Below are 20,833 nucleotides of genomic sequence, written 5' to 3' on the forward strand. Positions count from 1 at the left end.
TCAAAGCAAAAGGCGATCACGCTTTATTAAAAGCCTGAAGTGATGCGAATATCCCTGAAACCACTGAACTGAAGTCGCCAGGTCTCCTCGCCCATTTGCCACTTTGACAGTTACCTTTTTCTGGAGGGAAAGCCTTAAATTTTTCCAGTCCCGTATAGGCGAAAAGGCGAGTATCTTAACTGTGCACCTGGCCAAGCTGGTTGCAGCGTGGAGAGACTTAAAACTGGGTTTTGGCTCTGAAATTTGTCCGTCCCTCTCTTTGAAACGCCAGTTTCTAAAAGCGTTTTGACTGACGAGCTGTTTTTCCTGCAAACAAGACAGACTGTATGAAAAGGAGGGTGACCCCAACGGTGCCATTAACTCTGGTTTAATTCTGCAGGTATATAACAGAGTTTGTAAACCTAGGCAATGTTTCAGCTCTGCGCACTTTCAGGGTTCTGAGAGCTTTGAAAACTATTTCTGTAATTCCAGGTAAGGCGGCCTCCGGTTGGTGTTAGCTGTTGGGTACAGGCCCCCTGTGAGTGATGTATTGCTTTTGTCTGTAGTTGTTGTTTTATTTTGGTTGTGTGTATTGTCATGGTGTTTTTTGTGTGTGACCTCCCTCATTGCAGATATGTCACAGAGTTTGTGGACCTTGGGAATGTCTCAGCATTGAGAACTTTCAGAGTTCTCCGAGCTTTGAAAACTATCTCTGTTATTCCAGGTGAGAACCATTAAGCATTAAAGGCTGGTCTTGTGTGTATCTTTTCCATACCTCCCCCCTCCGTCCTGCATTGCTTATTTCTCAGAAATGGCGCTGGGATATTTTTGATGGGCTTTGCAGTCTGTATCGACAGAGTTGTTTGAAATTAAAGCTTCTGGACCATCAAATTATGGGATGAACAGGTCTGCTGCCCCGTACCTCTTTATCCCTGTGGCCACCTGACCTCTGGAATGGAAGCCAAACCTGAAGTTGAGCTTCGGATGAATAACGACCACATGCTCCCTTCCCTCCCAGGCCAAACGGTTTCTTGCTCAGCAAGTTGCCCCGGTATCACCAGTGTCTTTAGAGTTGGTGTAGGAATAACTTTGTAAAGCCAAGTAAGCAAAACCAAACCCAGATTAAAACTTTTCCACGTGAGGCTGCTTCAATTACGTGGGATCAGGCAGGATCCAGGGCAGGTCATCTTCTAGGTGATCCCTGAGCTGCCTCCCCACCTGCTGGAAGGGTTGGTGCTGCCAAACGGAGTGTTGGCATTACCAGCTTTTGGTATGGCGTAGTGCAGCCGATTGTCAGCTGTTACTGTGCAACAGGAAACTACTGTGCAATTAGTGACCCAAAGCATTGACCATGCTTTCAGTGAGCCAGAAGTCCTTGTTGGGAGAGCTGCCCATTTCCCGTGCCACCCCCGGAGCTGGGCTTTGCGGGACTGTCACTTACAAAGTGACGCTTCTACGCTCTTAATCTGGGTGTCCGAGGGTAAGCGATGGCCCCTCCTTTATTGTTAGAGACCACGGAGGCATTACGGGCTGGGAGTATGGTTCTGATCCTGAATTCTTGTGCAGAAAATTCTCGTGCAGGTGGTTTCTCAAAAGTGGCCCTGATTCTAAGGTCAAGCTCACGGCTCAGTTCTCACAAGCACTGAAGCATCTCTAGATTTCCAGTTCTCAGGTGCTTGACCTGCCTCAAGGTAGGCACCCAAAACCATCAATCGCTTGATGAGGTTTTTTTGGTCTTCTATTTGCGCTTTGTTTCCTAATGCATTCACTGATGATGGTTCTTTTGCTTTCTCAGGCTACACTTGCATATACGTTTGCCAGAAAAGAGACTATGGAATTGTAGGGGCCCATCACTTTTTGTCCCCATTCCAGACTGCTAAACCCATCAGATGTACATGGCTGTTGTGCATGATGTTCTTAAGTGGCGCCTGCTTTCCTTGCACCGAATGAGAATATGCTAGAATAACGTTCTTATTTAGCCTTCCTTAATGTCCGGCAGTGCACATCCAAAGAGCAAAAGAGATTTGCTAATTGCTGTTTAATGTCCGGCCGTGCACATCCAAAGAGCAAAAGAGATTTGCTAATTGCCGTTAGCGGTGCACTGGACGGATCCGAAGCGCAGTTGCGATTCTATCAGCCTGCTACAGGTATTAAGTGGCTTGCCTGAAGAAAAGCATCGATGTTATAAAATCAGATGTGTCTGTTTTGCTTTCGTATTCCTAGCAAAGTGAAGATGACGCGGCTTTCGTGAGCTGGGTGCTGAATGTGTGGCAGCATGCCTTGTCTTCCTACGGAAAGGAGCGGAACGGTTCAGTTTTGTATCGGTCTCTCCATACTGCTCGAAACCAAAGGAGTTTTCCTTTTATTTCACGTGACGGCAAGGGGGTGTGTGTGGATCTGAGCCCTTCCAAGTTCAGCACAGCCCTAAGCTTTCCTAAAGGGATGATTTTCTGCCTACTTTTATTAGTTAATGTGATATTTATGAGAGGATGATCTGCCCTGCAGCTGAGGTGGGGCTGGTGGAGCACCCGTGGCTGGAACGGCCGATGGCCAGCCTGTGGTTTATTTGTCTCCCTTTGGCTCCAGGATGGGATTTTCCCAGCTGGGGTTCTGCGGGACGTAGGTAAAGCACAAAACCTGCAGTAAAACCCCCCTCTCCCATCTGGGACTTAACAACATGCGGAATATAAAGCATTTGTGTGATTAGCCTTTGGGGTTATTTAATAGGAATTTAGGCGCAGAATGCTCTTGATGGGTTTTAGTGCTGTCATGTCTCAGGGAAGAAGGGATTTTTAGAATATGCTTAATATTAAAACGTAAAGGGGTTCCCCTTCTGCTCCAGTGCCTCGAATGGAATGGGAATTCTAGCACTGTGCTGAGCTAACTAGAAACTCATCTTAGCAGCACAATGAGTGCTGACAACCTCTTCTATCAATAATTGGAATTATCCTCAGTGTGTTTTTTTAGACAAAAACAGGGACTATAACCAGAATACAACGTGCCACTGAAAAGAATTCCGTGCAGGTAGAGGGTCTGTCCGGATCCGTGCGACAGGAGCAGACTGTGAGCTAAAACATCAAAATATCGCTTTCATCTGATGGCTTTAGACCATAGTAAACTCAGTGGTGGTCTGATGGTATCATTTTATTGCTGCTGTTATTAGTGTTTTAATTGCCTAATGCCATCAGTGTCCCTGTGACACACTTCCATGAAAGGGGATCCAGGCTAATCGGGATCTGCGGTCCTGAAGGCGATCGCTCCAGCCGAAAGCTGTGGCCGTTGTGTTTGCCCTGTGGCTGGACTGGGAAGGCTCTTGCTGCCGGTTGATCAGCTCAGTGCCAAACCCCGTTCTCCGTACGTGGCTGTGGGAGAGCAGCATACAAACCGGGAACGCTGGCGCTGGCATGAGGGCTGCATGTGCGGAGCGGTGCATCTTCGGGCGATGGAAAGGAGCATGAAACGGTTTGTCTGCCAGAAACGGCAAAAACCTGCTTCGTGTGGGCGTAGGGCTTTGGCGTTGGCTAAAAGTTGTGAAGGATGAAGTAAAAGACGTTTTGCAAAATTATTCCTCCGTCAGAATTCCTTTTTTTTATTGAGCTGGGGTTGAATCTCTACGTTCCTGATAGGGATCAAACCTCTGATGGGATGGAAAGGTTTGCTGGGATGGAAAGCTTTGTTGGCATAGCAAGATTTGTTGGGATAGAATGGTTTGCCGGGATAGAACGGTTTGCCGGGATAAAAAGGTTTGCCAGGATAGAGAGGTTTGTTGGGATAGCAAGATTTGCTGGCATAGAAAGGTTTGCCAGGATGGAAAAGTTTGCCAGGATAGAGGGGTTGGCTGGGATGGAAAGATTTGTTGGGATAGAATGGTTTGCCAGGATAGAGAGGTTTGTTGGGATAGCAAGATTTGCCGGGATGGAAAGGTTTGCCGGGATGGAGAGGTTTATTGCCTTGGCCAGAGCCCTGGATCAAACCAGCCCTGAATTCATCTGGATCTGTGATATTTTAAATTTAATTTTCCCTCTTCCCTCCCTCCAGCCTCCTTCACTATTTATTTATAAATGCAAGACGGCGCTACCCGACATTGGGGAGGCTGATTAAAGGGCCCTGATGCCGTTTGATTTCTGCGTCCAGAATCCTTGTGTGTTTAGATCTGCCCCCTGAAAGCCCCAGCGCTGCGTTCCTCCCCAGCTCACGGATGCTGCCTCTTGCAGAAGGGTTTGGAAAACCGGCAGGATTCTTGGCTTAGGCCTGAGTTCCCTTCTGTTATTGGGCCTTGCCTAGGAACGATCCCGACGGCCTCGGGAAAAGCCGAAGAGCCAGCACTCTGGATGAAACCCTGCCCTCCCCGTAACAACCCCCATCCTCTAAATGAAAGATTCATCTCCCACAAAAGTGCGGAAAGGGTTTCGTTAAGCAGCAGAAACTTCAGATGTAGACAGCTGGAAAGGGGTTGGATCCTTGGAAGTTGTTGTGCCAATAAGCTGGGCTTGAACATGACTTAAACATGTCCAGGGAGAGGTTTGTAGCTGTGTATCTTCATTGAATGTGTCTGTTCAGACAAATCCTGCTTTCATGGGGGTGACTCCGAGCGTGCCCCACACCCTTCTGCCATGTTCGGGTGCTCTCGGGGCTGAGCGCCGTGCTTTGGGTTGTGCAAACTGGCTGGTTCACCAGTGAAACCAGTGAGCTTGGGTCCTTCAGCACCTCGGCAGCACTTGGAAAAACCTGGATGCGAGCGGTGGTTCCCAGGAATCCGCCGTCCCATCGCCGCAATCTTTTGCCACCGTATGTATTTAATTTTTCCCCTGCCTTTTCCCTCTCCAGGAGTTGATTTCGAGTCTTGTTTTCTTCTCTACAGGCTTGAAGACCATTGTGGGTGCCCTGATTCAGTCCGTGAAGAAGCTGTCGGACGTGATGATCTTGACGGTGTTTTGTCTCAGCGTCTTCGCTCTGATCGGCTTGCAGCTCTTCATGGGCAATTTAAGGAACAAGTGTGTGATATGGCCGATAAACGTGAATGAGACTTACCTGGATAACGGCTCCAGGGGCTTCGACTGGGAGGAATACACCAACAATATGTGTAGGTATTTCTGCAACCTCGTGATTTGGCGTCACGCCGCCAAGCGGGATTTCGGACAGGCTGTGGAGTGTGGCATGCCCAGCTCTGTGCGGTAAAACCCCCGCCCCGTACAGATATTTTTGGGGTTTTAGAAACCTGCCCTTATTAAGGTGTTTTTAGTTGTGTTCATCCTTCAGAAGGTCTTGGCTGCGCTTGTTTAGCTAAAGGTTTTGTCAAAAATGCTGCTTTTTTCCTTCCTTTTTTCCTTCCTTTTTTCCTGCCTTTTTTCCTGCCTTTTTTCCTGCCTTTTTTCCTGCCTTTTTTCCTGCCTTTTTTCCTGCCTTTTTTCCTGCCTTTTTTCCTGCCTTTTTTCCTGCCTTTTTTCCTGCCTTTTTTCCTGCCTTTTTTCCTGCCTTTTTTCCTGCCTTTTTTCCTGCCTTTTTTCCTGCCTTTTTTCCTGGCTCTTCCCCCTTCCCCCCCCCTTTTTTTTTGTGTTTCCAATTAAAAACTGTTGACATACGGTAAACAGGAAGGATCTCTGCCCATTTGAATTCCCGCGCTGAACGTCAGCCCCTGCACTTAGTTTTGCTGAGTCCTTCAGACAACGCGCAGGATGGTGCTGGGACCTGCGCAGCATCCTTCCCCGCTGGCGGGGTTTCAGAGCTGGAAACGATGCTGTGGATCATCAAGGACTCCAAGTTTTTGTAATTTCATTTCTTCCTCCCGTCTCACGTGGAGCTCCTCCACTGTGCAGTCAGCTACTTTTAAATCTTTATCCAAAATGCTGTTGTGGCTTCAGAAAGATGTTTAAATTTCGACACGGTTAGTGGGGCTGATGTTATTTAAAACAGTTACAGTTTACTGATAAATTTATCCAGAGGGCTCTTCAGCGAAGGTTTTTGTGGTTCTGTAGTATGTTAAATCCTGACTCCCTATGTGTATGTGCGTAATCTTTTCTTTTTCATCTTCCCCAGCAAATTTTTACATCATTCCTGGCGCCCCTGATCCTTTGCTCTGTGGTAACAGCTCTGATGCAGGGTGAGTGTTGAGCTTTATTAAAAGCAGAGACTCTTAATTACTGTCGATGTCACGTAATAATGGCAAAACCTTTGGAATATTTCCTGTTGCTTCCTTTGTTGGTTGTGGTGGTTTTTTGCATGTAAAGGGTTTCACTTTCTTAATTATTAATCCACTTTTACCATCGGTTTGACTAATATAACGCAAGCGGGCATCTCAGGAGGCAGGTATGGCTAACAATGATTACTAGCAGCATTATTTCCCACGAGAACCATCAGAGAAGTAGGGGATGGAGGCTGAGAAATGGAAACTTTCCATGTGCTGTTGGTTTTTCACCCTCTCCTTCAGCCCTGAGGACGCTTAGGGCAAAAGCTCATCCTTGGGGCTCATGTTGGGTGAAAAGCCATGTGTCGCCGCGTCTCGTTTCCATCGAGAGAACAGGGCTTGTCTGACTCCCCCCTCAGCCTCCTCCTCTGCTCTTCTGGCTTGACACAGAAAGCAAAACCCGTGCCGTTTGTTAGGAGGGTTGTAAATATCTCCCTAAGCGTGGCGAATGTGCATGTTTTCAGCTTGGTGCTGCCTCGGTGCTCTGAACTGGTTGTCATCTTTCCGCAGTCAATGCCCGGAGGGTTACACATGCATGAAAGCAGGACGGAACCCCAACTATGGTTACACAAGCTTCGACACTTTCAGCTGGGCTTTTCTGGCTTTATTTCGCCTTATGACTCAGGACTTTTGGGAAAACTTGTATCAATTAGTAAGTAAAAGCTTTGCTTCGACGTTAATGCAAGGTGAGAATTTGGGGCAGCGCAGGAGAGGAACATGCGATATTTTTTTATTTTATTCCACCTATTCGAAAGGGTAACTGCCAGTACAGCTGCGTGGTGAGATGCTGGGTGGTGAGGAGGATGGGGATGGTACCTGAAAGCGGGTGTCCCACTCTGAAGTCCAGAAGGAACGGCAGGACCTCAGCGTGCATGCGGATGGGCTGGGAATTCATTCTGGATGAGCCTGAGCGCCTGCCGCAGAACTTGCGAGCAGCCCAGCCCTGCTCACAGAAGGTGCTGAGGCGCTTTTTAGGGCAGAATGTTTCCCAGTAACCCGAGGATGCTTTGGGGATCTTGCTGAAATGGCTTTTCTTCGATTTTCTTTTGGTTTAAGGGAGTCTGAGCACTGAGTTGCTGAGGTTTAAGGCAGTCTAAGGTTGTGAATCATGTTCAGTTTGCAGCCATCGGATGGTCCCTTCAGAGGGGAAGAGGGATGTCGCCTTTTGCGTTCATGGCTGAGGAATGTGCTGTGCCTTAGTGCTCTGAGGTGCTGAGACATTAAATATTCAGCACCACTGTATTTTCTTAGAAACATTCAGGTCAGGACGCTTGGGATCGGTGCATTGGGTGTCACTCGGAAATCGCTTTCCCCTTTCCTTTTACCATTCTTTTCTACTTCCAGACCTTACGAGCAGCAGGGAAAACCTACATGATCTTCTTCGTCTTGGTGATCTTTGTGGGATCATTCTACCTGGTTAATCTGATCCTGGCTGTGGTAGCCATGGCTTACGAAGAGCAGAACCAGGCGACGCTGGAGGAGGCAGAGCAGAAGGAAGCAGAATTTAAAGCCATGTTAGAGCAATTGAAAAAGCAGCAGGAAGAAGCACAGGTGAGTGTTTCCATTGCCTGGGTTTGGATGCTTTTGCCTATTTTAAGGTTTATTTGCCTGTCAGTGAGGTATGATGAAGAAAACGGCAGCAATCCCGTGGCTGGCTCACCTGGCATTGTGTCCCTTGTTGGCTGGGGCTGCCGGTGCTTCCCTGCTGTTGCTGGCGTTTCCTGAATGATCCACAAGCTGGCTGTGATCATTTTCTGCTGGAAAACTTCTCTCCTGTTAAGGGAATTTTAAATCTTCTCAGAGCTCCTAGTGCAGTGCGGGAATATGTCTGCAAGAAGGACAAGTTCATCTTTGTTGGTCCTGTGTCAGATGCTGATAAACAAAGCCGAGGGACCGAGAGATATTTTACCACCCGCAAAAGTAAACTAGGAACAATTTTTTACAAATCCTGGCTGCAGGTTTCTTCCAGGAGAAAAAATCAGCATCTCAATCCTGCCCCAAAGACTCGTCCTTAGGTGCATTAAGCCATCTATGAATCCTGGTAGGATCTGATTTATTTTTCCCTTCTCTTGCCTACGCCCTCAGGCTGCGGCTATGGTCACTTCGGCAGGGACGGTCTCCGAAGACGCTGTGGAAGATGATGGTGGGGGGAGGATGTCTCGGAGCTCCTCGGAGATTTCCAAACTCAGTTCCAAGAGCGCCAAGGAGCGTCGGAACAGGAGGAAAAAACGAAAGGACAAGGAGTTGTCGGAAGGAGAGGAGAAGTGTGACAACGAAAAGGTGTTCAAGTCCGAGTCGGAGGATGGCATGAGGAGGAAGGCGTTCAGGCTGCCAGATAACAGGCTAGGAAGGAAATTTTCCATCATGAACCAGGTAGTTTGAATTTCCTTGGCTACTGTTCATGCTCGCTTGTAGTCGGGATCATAGTCTAGATCCCTATTAGCATGCCAAAGGGATCTGCCCACCGTCTTAAGCTTGCAGGGGACCAGGAGGCTGCTTAACGGGCCACGTTTGCAGCCCTTGCCCACACTTCTCCTGGCTTGAAGTTGTTTCTGAGAGTAGAAAATGCAGCCAGTAACCTCCTCACCAACGTAGCTCAGCCAGCCGAGGGTCAGCACCTCTCCCAGCGTGGCTGACGACAGCGCTGGTGCTTTGGGTAGACCTGGAGAGGGAGCGAGACCCCTTTAGCAGCACTCAGCACCGCAGCGCTTTGTTTCCGTGCTATTGATGCTGTTGTCGTTCTTTCTTTTCTCCCTCCTAGTCTCTCCTCAGTATCCCAGGCTCCCCTTTTCTCTCTCGACACAACAGCAAGAGCAGCATCTTCAGCTACAAAGGGCGGTTTCGTGACCCGGGTTCGGAGAACGAGTTCGCCGATGACGAGCACAGCACGGTGGAGGAAAGCGAAGGCAGGAGAGATTCCCTCTTCATCCCCATCCGCGGTCGCGATCGGAGGAGCAGCTACAGCGGCTACAGCGGCTACAGCCAAGGCAGCCGATCCTCGCGGATTTTCCCCAACCTCCGGCGAAACGTCAAGAGGAACAGCACGGTGGATTGCAACGGCGTGGTGTCCCTCATCGGTGGCCCCCCTTCCAGCATGCCTGGGGGCCGCCTTCTGCCTGAGGTGAAAATAGATAAGGCAGCTACCGATGGCAGTGGAAGGGTGTCAATGAGTAGCCAGCGTAGGCATGGCGGTCCGTCCTCTCCTCCTGCCTGCCACCCTTGGGGTGAGCCAGGCGTCCTGCCGGAATGAGCATCGGGCGGGTGATACGGTCCAAACTGGATTAATCCCCCCGTGCTTTTAACATCCCCTTTCTTTCCTTCTCAAACTCCGACACCCACCTCCTTCTCCCACCCCAGCTTTCTGGGAAAAAAAACCACTTGGAATTGAGTCCTTTGTTAAAGGACTGATATTAATAGGGATGCTGGGGGTGTGGCGGGGCAATTCGTAAGGAGCTGTTGAAAGCATGGGGAGCCCAACCAAAGCTTGTTGCAAGTGCTCTCCACGACAAGAGAAAATATTATTTTATATATTTATAGATATATTTATAATGGGGATTTCAAGGGAAACACAGTCTTTTAGCTCCCACTAAATTTTGCAAGGGAAACTGTTGGTAAAAGAAGGAAATTTTAAAATACCGTTTCTGAATTTTCCTTGACTGTGACTTTTTGTAGTGAGTTGGCTGAGTTGGTGTTGAGTAACCCTCTTAGTGGATCAACATTTCAGAGTGCAGGAGGGAAACAAAGCTCAAAATGCAGAGTATTAGTTAGTGGGGCGTAAAAGAATCTGAATAAGATTGTACCGACATCATTTGAGAGATACCGAAATCAATCATTTCTGAGAAAAATCTGATTACCGTGCCTATAAATTCCAAGCAATTTTTTTGTAGTTATCTTAATTCTTGTAACATGTTTGACCTTAATTAGTTATGTTAAGCATCAGTTGCTACCTGTTTTTTCCCCTCCCTAGTTAGCATGTTAATACAGTGTTTTGCTTGAGTAGTTAATTCCCTTTCTAAAGCAGCATGGATGCGGTAGGAATAGTAATCTGCACGATGCATGCGTAAACGAGAAAGTATTACTTAGCAGTTATTTTGCTGACTCTATACGTAGAGTTCAACATGCAACAAGCGATTAACTATCACGTTGGGAGAGCTGCACGGGCTGTGCAGAGACCTTGCTTCGTTAGCAGGCAGCGGCAAAATCCTGTAATGAGGGGGGAAACCCGTAGTTATCTGTTAGTACTCCAGGTTGTGCCTAACGAGGATGGGCATCTCCAGGGCAGGGAAGCTGTGAGGTGCCTCTAGAGGTGCACGAGCTTTGACGGGAGCAGAGCGAGGTGATGCTTCACGGGGATGAACTCGAGACCTGGTTCAGTTCCCTGTCATGTTAAAAATTAAGCTTCGTAGGGGGCTGGAGCGGGAGGAATCCCTGCTGGTTCTCGGTGATGTGGCTGAACTTCTTCCATCCAAATTTTCAGATGCAGATTTTGAAACAAATGTTGGTACTGTCAGATGTTGCGTTCCTGACCTTCGTTAACTGGGGTGGGTCAGGCTCCCACCAGCTGGGCTGTAAAGCGACCTGGTTAATAAAAGTCACTAGTGCTGTTTGGTAGTGGTAGGGAGCATAAATGACTTGGTACTCCAGCAGCCTTCATTAGAAATGTTCGTTAAAATACAGTCCTTCGTTTCTCTGAGGCTGGGGAGCACTGGTGCTAGCAGAAATGAGAGGGCTTGAGTTTTGGTGTGACCATTTATATCTTGTAGGAAGGGGAGGACAGTGGGAGCAAAGACACTTTTCTCTCTTGGACTTATGTATTTTCTAGGCTGAGAGTCTGTAAAATACCGGGAAGGCTTGAAGACTTTGTATTAACCATCATATGAATTTTGCAGGGTACTACTGAAATCGAAATTAGAAAGAAACCTGGTGGGTCTCTGCTGGTCTCCATGGATCAGGTGAACGCATCCTATGGAAGAAAGGACCGAACCAACAGTGTGATGACCGGCTTGACGAATACCCTCGTGGAGGGTAGGTATGGCTCCGAGGTCTGGGCTCCCTCGGTACCTATCAGTTGCTCTCCCTTGGTGTGTCGGACGAAGATCCCAAAGGTCTTTTCCGACCGAAATGATCCGATGAGAGAGGACCCATCCTGCTTTTACAGGTCGGGTTCCTCACCCCCCGTCTGCCCTGGGCTCCCTGTCCTGAGCTGTGCTGATGGCTGCGGGGATCAGAGCGATAGCTGGGCTGTAGGGAGCTGGGGGAGGGGGATGGGCTGAGGTCAAGGGCAAGGTCAGGTAAGTGCTGCACAGCAGAGATCGGGTTTGACCTTTGGGTGTCTGACAGGGGACCTGCGAGCCCATCGGGTGTGCAGGATTCAGCTGTCCCTGCGTCCAAGTAGTTCATAGTCCCGCATGGGTTTTGCCTAAACCTGCTGCTTTTGAGTCATTATGGAGCCAGAAATATTTATTAAGACTTTATTTCACTTGGTTTTGCGCCTGAATTACGTAGATACAGAGGTGAAGGCAGCGGAGAGCTGTACTTTTACAACGATGAGTATGCGGTGCAGGGATGATGGGAGTAAGGCGCTGCCTGGTGCAGGTGTTCTGGCTCCTGCCTTCTCCCAAGGACCGCAGGGACCCCCCTTTGCTTACGAGCTGTGGGAGCAAAGGATGGGAGCTGTGCTGAGAGCTGCAGTGTGACAGCTGTCAAAAGAGAAAGGGACAGCGGGATGACAGCAATTCTGAAACGGACAGCACATGGAGATGAGATTTCCAACTCTTGTTATGCAAGAGCCAGCAAAAATTTCTGAACAGCAGCCGTATGAGGTTGATGATCTCAAATTCCTGCTGTCTCCTGCAATAAAATTGTATGAAAACTAAATATACTTAGAAACAGAGCAAGGTTCTGCTGCTGCTTCCCTCCCACACAAACGCCTACAGGCTACAGTGCTACGGCCCTCTTTTTTAACTTTAGAAATTCCAAGGCAACTAAATACTAAGCAACCAGAGAACCAATGAGAAAAAGAGCGCAGCGGTCCTTTCCCTACTCAGGAAGAATAAAACTTCAGCCTGAACAGCTGTATATCCTCAATGGAACCATTGCAAGTCAAAGAATAGAGGGGGGGAAACTCCTGATTTTTTTTTTTTTTTTTTTTTTTTTTGCCCTAAGCGCTTGAAATAAGCCAGTGTACAAAAAAAATAATGGACGCGGCATTGCGTTTGATTTCTGTAGATGGATGTGGTTAGTCTTAATCGGGTTATTCCTGTTTAAAATCCTTTGCAGCATTATGTCATGTATTTCCTCTTTTAGACTGCGTCTGCATTCAGCGCAGAATTCATTTAAGTTATTTTAAAAACTGGCACCAAAGACAGTTCAGGATCTGTAACTTGGATTTAAACCATTTTACCTTGATGGGTTCTGGGTTAAATAAATCCCTTCGTTTAAAATAATTGGCACTGAATCATAAGAGCCAGGCAGGGCTGTTGCACAGGGTTGGAACTGCTCTTCCTGGTGACCTCGTGCAGTCAACTTGACCCAACTCTTCCATTGTGGCAACCCACACGGTTGGCCACGGTCGTAAGGTTCTGGGCTTAGTAACTCTTGGTCTTCGCTATTGCCAAGCGTCCCGGAGTTCTTCTGGTTTGGGCGTTGTGTGTGCGTGTGGAAAAACACACCTTTGGCCCCAAAATACTGAATTTTGGTGCAAGCAGGGAGGTGTTTGTGACGGGGAGGTATTTTAGCCGTGCCGGCTGTCAAGACACATCCAGTGGCCATAGAGGTGAAGACTCAACGCTGCTGCTGTTTTGTTTTGTCACTGTAGAGCTGGAAGAATCCCAGAGGAAGTGTCCCCCTTGCTGGTACAAATTCGCCAACACGTTTTTGATCTGGGAATGCCACCCTTACTGGATGAAGCTGAAGGAGATCGTGAACTTAATTGTCATGGATCCTTTTGTTGACTTGGCCATCACCATCTGTATCGTGCTGAACACTTTGTTCATGGCCATGGAGCACCACCCAATGACCCCGGAGTTTGAGCACGTGCTCTCCGTCGGAAATCTGGTAAGATACTATTGGTAAATATTCCTTACACATCTGCTCCTACTGGGATACATTGCTAGTTAAGGAAGATTTAGGCTGAAAAAACTGGTTCTAGAGGACACAGAGTGGTGTGAGCTTGCCACGTTGCTCTGTGTCAACTCAGAGATGTTTGCTAAGGGTGCGCTTCTCTGGTCAGAATTCTTAAATTCCTTATTTAATTCCTTAAAATTCCAAAATATTTAATTCCTGGTATGCCTGAGTAGGTCAGTGGTGTTTGTGCTGCATCGGAGGAGCAACAACTACTGCAGCCGAGCACGTGGCGTTGCGGAGGCTGCGCGTTTGAGTTGCTGTGACAAATGATGGGGTTGGATATTGAACCTGAACATCAGAACTTGAACCAAAGCGACTCTTTACCTGTCCTTTGTCTCTCTCCTCACCGCTCCAGGTTTTCACGGGAATTTTCACAGCTGAAATGTTCCTGAAGCTCATTGCCATGGATCCCTACTATTATTTCCAGGAAGGGTGGAACATCTTTGATGGATTTATTGTCTCCCTCAGTTTAATGGAACTGAGTCTAGCAGATGTGGAAGGACTTTCTGTGCTGCGATCTTTCCGATTGGTATTCCATATTCCAGTTCTTTTTGCATGTTACTCTCTTGGAGCCACTAGAAAGCTTTTTGCATAAGAAAAGACAAAAACCACCAGTTGTTTTCTGGTTTGGGGGAGGATGGAGGTGGAATAGAGTCATTTTTGAGGTCTCTTCTTACTTGACAACTGCTGTTCATGAGATCTGAGCGATGGCTCGTTGCGTTTAGGCAGCGCAGGAGAACTTGGGAGGTGTTTTGTTGTTCTTCGTAGAGGTGGAGATGGACCACATCAGAACACACCTCTGATTTCATGTGGTCACATTTGGTAGGTTGTATGTTACACTGTCACAAAGGCGCTGGATACTTCCAGCCTTCGTGTGCTTTAACTTGTGCTGTCAATGGTTAAACTTCTGAAAATGAAATTACAAAAAACCTCAGGGTTGGATTTTTGGGTGCAGAGAACCACAACCGAGGTTGGATTTTCCAAGGAGCACAGTAATGAGAAGCTCCCGCTTATATCCAGCTTCAGAAAGTCTGTCTCCAAAGTGAGATCCTCTGGAAAACAGATTTTGATTGTGTGTTCTGGATGCGCCAGGAAAACAAATCCTTCCCAGGGGAAGATGAGAAGGATTCGGGGAAGCAAAAAGTAATTTTTTGTGACACACAGCCTTCAGATAACTCTTCTGTCTTCCTTAACATTGCAAAGTTTGCAAAGCGAGGTGGAAGCTCCGTGCCTTTCCCTTGTAAAGGGAGATCACTGTGTGTGTGGGGATAACTAAGTACAAAATACAGGATTTTTTTTACCAAATTCAAAGAGAAGTTAAGTGTTCCCTGCTCCCGCTGACTTTGGTAGCAGAAGCATGGGCTTATGTTTACGTAAAATGCGAGATGGTTGCTGTTTACGTAAAGTTCTGCCTGATTTTCCTCTTTAAGATGAAATTAAATTGTCATTCTCTGCTCTGTTTTTGTTTTTTTGGGTTTGTTTGGTTTCTTTGGTAGCTGAGAGTCTTCAAACTGGCCAAGTCCTGGCCCACTCTGAACATGCTGATAAAAATCATCGGTAACTCAGTGGGTGCTTTGGGGAACTTGACCTTGGTGCTAGCCATCATCGTGTTCATCTTCGCCGTGGTGGGCATGCAGCTTTTCGGCAAAAGCTACAAGGAGTGTGTCTGCAAGATCAATCCGGACTGTGAGCTACCCCGCTGGCACATGCACGATTTCTTCCACTCCTTCCTTATTGTCTTCCGTGTGTTGTGTGGGGAATGGATTGAGACCATGTGGGATTGTATGGAAGTAGCAGGACAGGCCATGTGCTTGATTGTCTTCATGATGGTCATGGTCATCGGAAATTTAGTGGTCAGTAAATGGTTACTGATGGTCTTTATTGGTTGCCTCTGGGTTGGGTAGAAGGTGGGGAGACTGCAGGGCTAGGGAGTTAATGACTTGTGAGTCTCTTGGGCTCCTTCATGGCCTGTTGGCTCGGGTAGCATGGTATTAACGATGTGCTTGGCTTGATTAAGGCCTTAAACGATTGCCCACAAAGAAAGCATCCAAGCGCTTTGCAATACACGCTGGAGGTATGAACCCCCCAGTTGAAGGGGTCCAACCCCCACCTTGCCCAAGGGAGTAAAAGAAGCTTAAAAGAAGCAAAACCTGGTTTTCCAAAGCCAAGAGAGGAAATAATTCAGTACGCAGGGGCAGGTCCCGAAGCGTTAAAACGAGGTTGGAAGTTTCTTCTCAGATCTTCCCGCTGGCTCAATCAGGAGGTACGGTTGTGTGCAGGATTTGGCCCGCTGTGTGGGAGGTTAGGCTGGAGCATGATGGTTCCTTCTGGTCTCTAAATTCTATGAAGAAAAAGTCTGACGGAGGGAAATGGAAGCAAGAACGAAGTAGCGCGGACGGTTGCATGCCTTCAGAGCAGTGGTGGGAGCTCTGTCTGAGAGGACTCGTCTCGCCGAGGGGGATTTTGACAAAATAAAGTCTTGGGGTCAGTGGCCAGGTGGGAGCAAGGGAGCGAAGCCGGGCATGGACACCTAAAATGCCTGGATCTGGCTCGTTTCCTTTGAGCCAGGGGTGGGATTAAACTGATAAGGCTGAATTTAAATCCCTTTGCTGACTGCTGCGTAAATCCCGCTCTTCAAATATGGGCGGTGTGGATCCTGCACGGGGCTCCGTGGCAGGGACCCTTGTGCCCGTGCCGAGCCCCCGGCGCAGCTGGGCACTGTGTGGGGCTCACGGAACACGTGGCAGGATCCATGTCTCGTTCCTTGGGTCCTGTGTGCCTCGGTGGGGTGGCAGAGCTGGTTCTCAGCGTGGCGGTTGCTGGCGTAGCTCTGCAGCCTGCTAACGCGGCTAAAGACTCATGTTGGGCTTTGGGAATCCAACCCGTGTGCGTCGGCTCTGCCAAGTGTGACCTCTTCTCTTTCAGGTGCTGAACCTCTTCTTGGCCTTGCTGCTGAGCTCCTTCAGCGCCGACAACTTGGCAGCGACAGATGATGACGGGGAGATGAACAACCTGCAGATTTCTGTGATCCGCATCAAGAAGGGCATCGCCTGGACCAAGGCGAAGGTGCGGGAGTTCATGCAGGCTCATTTCAAGCAGCGGGAGGCAGATGAGGTCAAACCTTTGGATGAGTTGTACGACAAGAAGGTGAACTGCATCGCTAACCATACAGGGGCTGATATCAACAGAGACATTGATTATCAGAAGAACGGCAACGGTACGACGAGTGGCATTGGGAGCAGCGTGGAGAAGTACATAATAGATGAAGATCACATGTCCTTCATCAACAACCCCAATCTCACTGTCCGGGTGCCTATTGCTGTAGGGGAATCAGATTTTGAAAATCTCAACACAGAAGATTTTAGCAGCGATACGGATCCTGACGGCAGCAAAGAGGTAGGATGAGATGCTAAAAATTCATTTGAGTCATTTGCCCCACGTGTGAGTGCCTGGAAGCATCTTGGGAGGGAGAACGGGGTGGATCCAGCACAAAACTCTTTATATTACGTTGTCTTTGCACTCAGGAGGAGTTTTTCTTGTGCTGGTTGCTCTGTGGGCACCCACAGATACTTATATATATAATATAAATACTTAATATGGACTGTCCTGTCAACCTGTAAGCTGGGTCAGGATCCTGACGAGGTGGAGTGAGGAAACAACTTCCACAACAGTAAATCGGGTGAACGAATTGCCAAGTCACCGTGACGTTGGATACTTGTTGGGATTGAATTACAGATTGGATTGGGTTTTCTTTTCTGTTCAAGAAACTTGATGATACCAGCTCCTCCGAAGGTAGCACCATTGATATAAAGCCTGAAGTGGAAGAAGTCCCCGTGGAGGCGCCGGAGGAGTACCTGGACCCAGATGCTTGCTTCACAGAAGGTAAGGTGGGACTCTGAGCGTGGAAAGGAGCCTCCAAGATGTTTTGGGGACATGTTTGCCCTAAGCTTCCCTTGTGGTTGGATCTCAGTCTGGATCGGGGCTGACCCTCCGCTGGTTCCCGGACCTTTCTTGGGTGCTGCGTTGTGTGAAGCGGTTCAGAAGAATTTGCAAAACGAACGCTTTGCCATCCCAAGGGTGTAGATGACCTATAGGAAGGGCAAGTTGGTCTTTCGTACAACTGATGCCTTGAGTCCTCAGAAGCAGAAGAATCTGGCTTCTGGTCAGGTTGTTTGTTTTTTTTCGCTTCTGTCGCTGGCCTCAGTGTCTTTCGGTGACTGATCCATTACAGGTATTCCCATGGCAAAGATATTTTAAATGGTTCAAGGTTATTTTATCAGCAAGTTTTCCATTTGTCTGCCGTCATGTGCGTGGATACCTCACCAAATAGAACGAGCTTAATCTGTTCACAAATTGATGTTAATTCAGGTGGCCAGGTACAGAAGTGGCGAAAGAATTATAATATCCTCAAGAACGCGAAAGTTTTAACTGAAACTCAACGTGTCTAACGTTGTTAGCATTAAAACTGCTTGTAGACCGTGACAATTTTGATGGGCTTAGATGAAATCGTGCTCCCTAATAAATTAGGCGCTCACGCTCCTTTGTGCCCTGTCCCCGTTCCAGGTTGTATGCAGCGCTGTAAATGTTGTCAGGTCAATATTGAGGAAGGGCTGGGGAAGTCTTGGTGGACCTTGAGGAAGACTTGTTTTCTGATTGTGGAACATAATTGGTTTGAGACCTTCATCATCTTTATGATCCTACTGAGCAGCGGGGCTCTGGTGAGTAAAATAGAGGAGTACGCGTAGCCCGGTGGGGGTGGGCTAGGGGAAAGCTGTGGGTAGGAAATTGGGTGAAAAAGCGAGCGATGATGGGTCTTGCCTGGAAAACAGGCATCTGTTGTGGTAGGTGCTGTACGAAAGCCTTTATTCGTGATTTTGATGTAGTTGAAATTCAGAGTGAAGGCTGAAAGCCTGCAGATCTGGGTTCTGATTGATGTGGTGCATCTAGTCAGTGCTACTGTCGTAGCTGGGCTGGAAACGTGAGGATTTTGGACAAAGTCAGCCTGTATCTGTGCCTCATTTTTCACATTACCGAACACAAATATTTATCTTTCCCTTTCTTCGCTATCCCTCGTTTGCAGAGCTTCTTGACCTCGCGGTGTTCCATAGGTACAGATCATCATCACCCTGGTTTGTTTTGGCACAGTATGGTGTTTAGCAGGTGGGGTGACACGACGGACAGCTTCAAGCACGTGTTACTCATGAATTTTAGGACCCAAGTCCACAACAGCTCGTATCCCATGGTGGTAGCCTGGTTTTCTTTACGTGCACAGCTTTCGTAGTAATTTAACGGTCTGATTGCTGATGAGCTCAGCCCTTTTGGATGTGCGGAGCTGTGGAGAAAACCTGCCTCTGTGGGACCGTAGCGAGACCAGTTGCTGAACTGGTATCATTTTAGATATAAAAGCTTGTGTCAGATCCCTAAAAGGCAGAGAAGTTCTTGTGTGATTTATTCAGGACTTTCCTTTTTTTTGGTGTTGTTTTTTTTTTTTTAATTCATTCGTTTGGCGTTGCAGTGTTGCAACTACTAGAGCAAAGATGCACTGTGTAAGAATATGTTTATTATTATATATAATATAAGAAATTCCACTGCTCAGTATTGTTTGAATAAGCTCCTGGATAACGATGTTGAGCTGTGGAATAAACCTGATGTAATGATGCGCGTACCTGGTTGTTTCCCAGGCTTTTGAGGATATTTACATAGAGCAGAGAAAAACCATCCGGACCATCCTGGAGTATGCGGACAAGGTATTCACGTACATTTTCATCCTGGAGATGTTGCTGAAGTGGTGCGCTTATGGATTCGTCAAGTTCTTCACCAACGCCTGGTGCTGGCTGGATTTCCTCATTGTTGCCGTATGTATCCTCTCCTTCTTACTTCTGGTTGGAGAGAAAAAAAAAAAAAAAAAGTCAGTTAGAAGGATGCTGGGTGTAACGCTTTCTCCTGAGAATTGTCCTAACTGAATCATATATTTAATGAGGAGCCAATCCCAGATATCTCGAGTTTCCCAGATGAGGATGAAACCCTTGAGCCTGTTGAGTATCGCTGGTGTTTCCTATGCAGCTCTGGAATTTCTGCCCTGCAGATCCTTAAGGAGCCTGCAGAGACAAGGAGGGTTTTCCAGCCCTTGACCCTTTTGCTCCGCTGAAAATTCCATTTCTAAGAGGCCCACCGGCATGTTGAGCTAGTGGAGAACTTGTGCAGAGGCGGCGTTCCTCGGTGACACCCTCTTTAATCCTTTGCTTGTGTTATTAACAATGGGGGACGATGAAGCAGGCAAAACCTTCCCGTTCGACCACCTAACGAGGTCCGTTCTGGATTTGGGACAGTCTGGGAATTTATTATGCAAAATGAAGTTCTAATGTCATTTTTCTTCCGTTAAAAAGAGGAAAGGCAGGACAGTATCCACCGGCGGAGGCGGCTTGTTGATAAGGGATCGTAGCGTGAGCAAGGGAAGGGCTGGCTGCGGGCAGCTCAGCACATGATTGCCCCACAATTTCCCTGCAGAGAATAAATTTGAGAATTACAAAAAGCCAATAGAGAGAAGTGTTGGCAGTAAATTTGGCTGTGAAAGCACAGCAGGGGCGTTTAAAATAATTGGAGTGTATGCTGTCCAAAGTGGCAGAAAATGATGGAATTTGATAGGACTTGAAGTCCAAAGAATTGCAAAAAAAGAGAACTTTAGAACCTCAAGGGCTTGGATTCTTTTAAAACGTTTCATCGCATCCAGTTGTGAATCAGTATCCTTAGTGAATGCCCCAAGAGCAAGTATAAAAAAAAAAAAAATCTTTTTTTTTTTTTTTCCAAGCTTCTCACTTGGAACGTTTTGAATATGATTCAGTTATGCCAAGTTGCTGTTCAGTGACATTATCACTCTGGAAATATTTCTGAGTAGGTGGAGGAACTATGCTTGGAATTCAGGGGCAGAAGTGACTCAAAATGTCTACATTTCCTGTGGAAACCTGAAATTTTGAATATTTTATATATGTAAAAAAAAAGTCCTCACTGATCCTCTTAACACTTTTCCTTTTAACACACCTCTTGAAGTAGTAACTTCTGAAAATAACCCCGCATCTCTTTCACTGCCTGAAGTTGAAGTACAAGTGGAAACTAACACGAGATACCGTCTCTTCTGCACTGCTTTGAGGCACTCATTTGGCAAATGAAATTTTGGGGGGTCCCATAGTAAAAAAACAACCGGCAGCTGAGCACAAACCCAGCCCTTACGCCTCATGTTGCCAGTTGAATTCCAGCTGCTGGGGACAAATTGGCAGATGTGGTACAAATTTCATTTTCATCTTGTATCTGGCTGCTGGTGGAGTAAAACTTAAGGAGCATCCCAGTCCGGTAACACATTGACAGGGAGTGAACAAGTAGAGGGATCCTGAATTCCCAGCGCTTTAGGTGAAATTTCTCTTTTCACTTGGTGTCGTAGACAAGGCAGTGGGCACGTTTTGGTCTACAAAAAATGGGAAATGTGAATTTGAGATGGCAAAATATTACCCGACAAGATCCCAGCTACGCATCGTGCCCTGTACCTGTCCA

At 47.4% G+C, this 20,833-nt stretch overlaps 1 protein-coding gene across 8 annotated transcripts in view; it reads left to right on the forward strand.

The window, feature by feature from the left end:
- The window catches only part of SCN8A (sodium voltage-gated channel alpha subunit 8), a 64,730-nt gene that overhangs the window by 28,981 nt on the left and 14,916 nt on the right, over positions 1-20,833 (forward strand). For 4 of the 8 annotated variants that reach the window (XM_056321838.1, XM_056321841.1, XM_056321840.1 and 1 more), the window contains 15 exons: positions 612-703; positions 4,841-5,062; positions 6,016-6,079; positions 6,674-6,815; positions 7,508-7,714; positions 8,249-8,536; positions 8,925-9,284; positions 11,053-11,188; positions 12,981-13,219; positions 13,644-13,817; positions 14,785-15,141; positions 16,214-16,684; positions 17,053-17,170; positions 17,852-18,006; positions 18,970-19,143. In XM_056321838.1, the coding sequence (XP_056177813.1) occupies positions 612-703; positions 4,841-5,062; positions 6,016-6,079; positions 6,674-6,815; positions 7,508-7,714; positions 8,249-8,536; positions 8,925-9,284; positions 11,053-11,188; positions 12,981-13,219; positions 13,644-13,817; positions 14,785-15,141; positions 16,214-16,684; positions 17,053-17,170; positions 17,852-18,006; positions 18,970-19,143 (3,199 nt within the window). Of the gene's footprint in view, positions 1-379; positions 472-611; positions 704-4,840; positions 5,063-6,015; positions 6,080-6,673; positions 6,816-7,507; positions 7,715-8,248; positions 8,537-8,924; positions 9,285-11,052; positions 11,189-12,980; positions 13,220-13,643; positions 13,818-14,784; positions 15,142-16,213; positions 16,685-17,052; positions 17,171-17,851; positions 18,007-18,969; positions 19,144-20,833 lie in introns of all 8 variants that reach the window. The other 4 variants (XM_056321839.1, XM_056321842.1, XM_056321845.1 and 1 more) reach the window with 2 other exon arrangements.

This window comes from Falco biarmicus, chromosome 19 (genome assembly GCF_023638135.1).
Source record: "Falco biarmicus isolate bFalBia1 chromosome 19, bFalBia1.pri, whole genome shotgun sequence".
In the NCBI taxonomy this organism is placed as follows: Eukaryota; Metazoa; Chordata; class Aves; order Falconiformes; family Falconidae; genus Falco; species Falco biarmicus.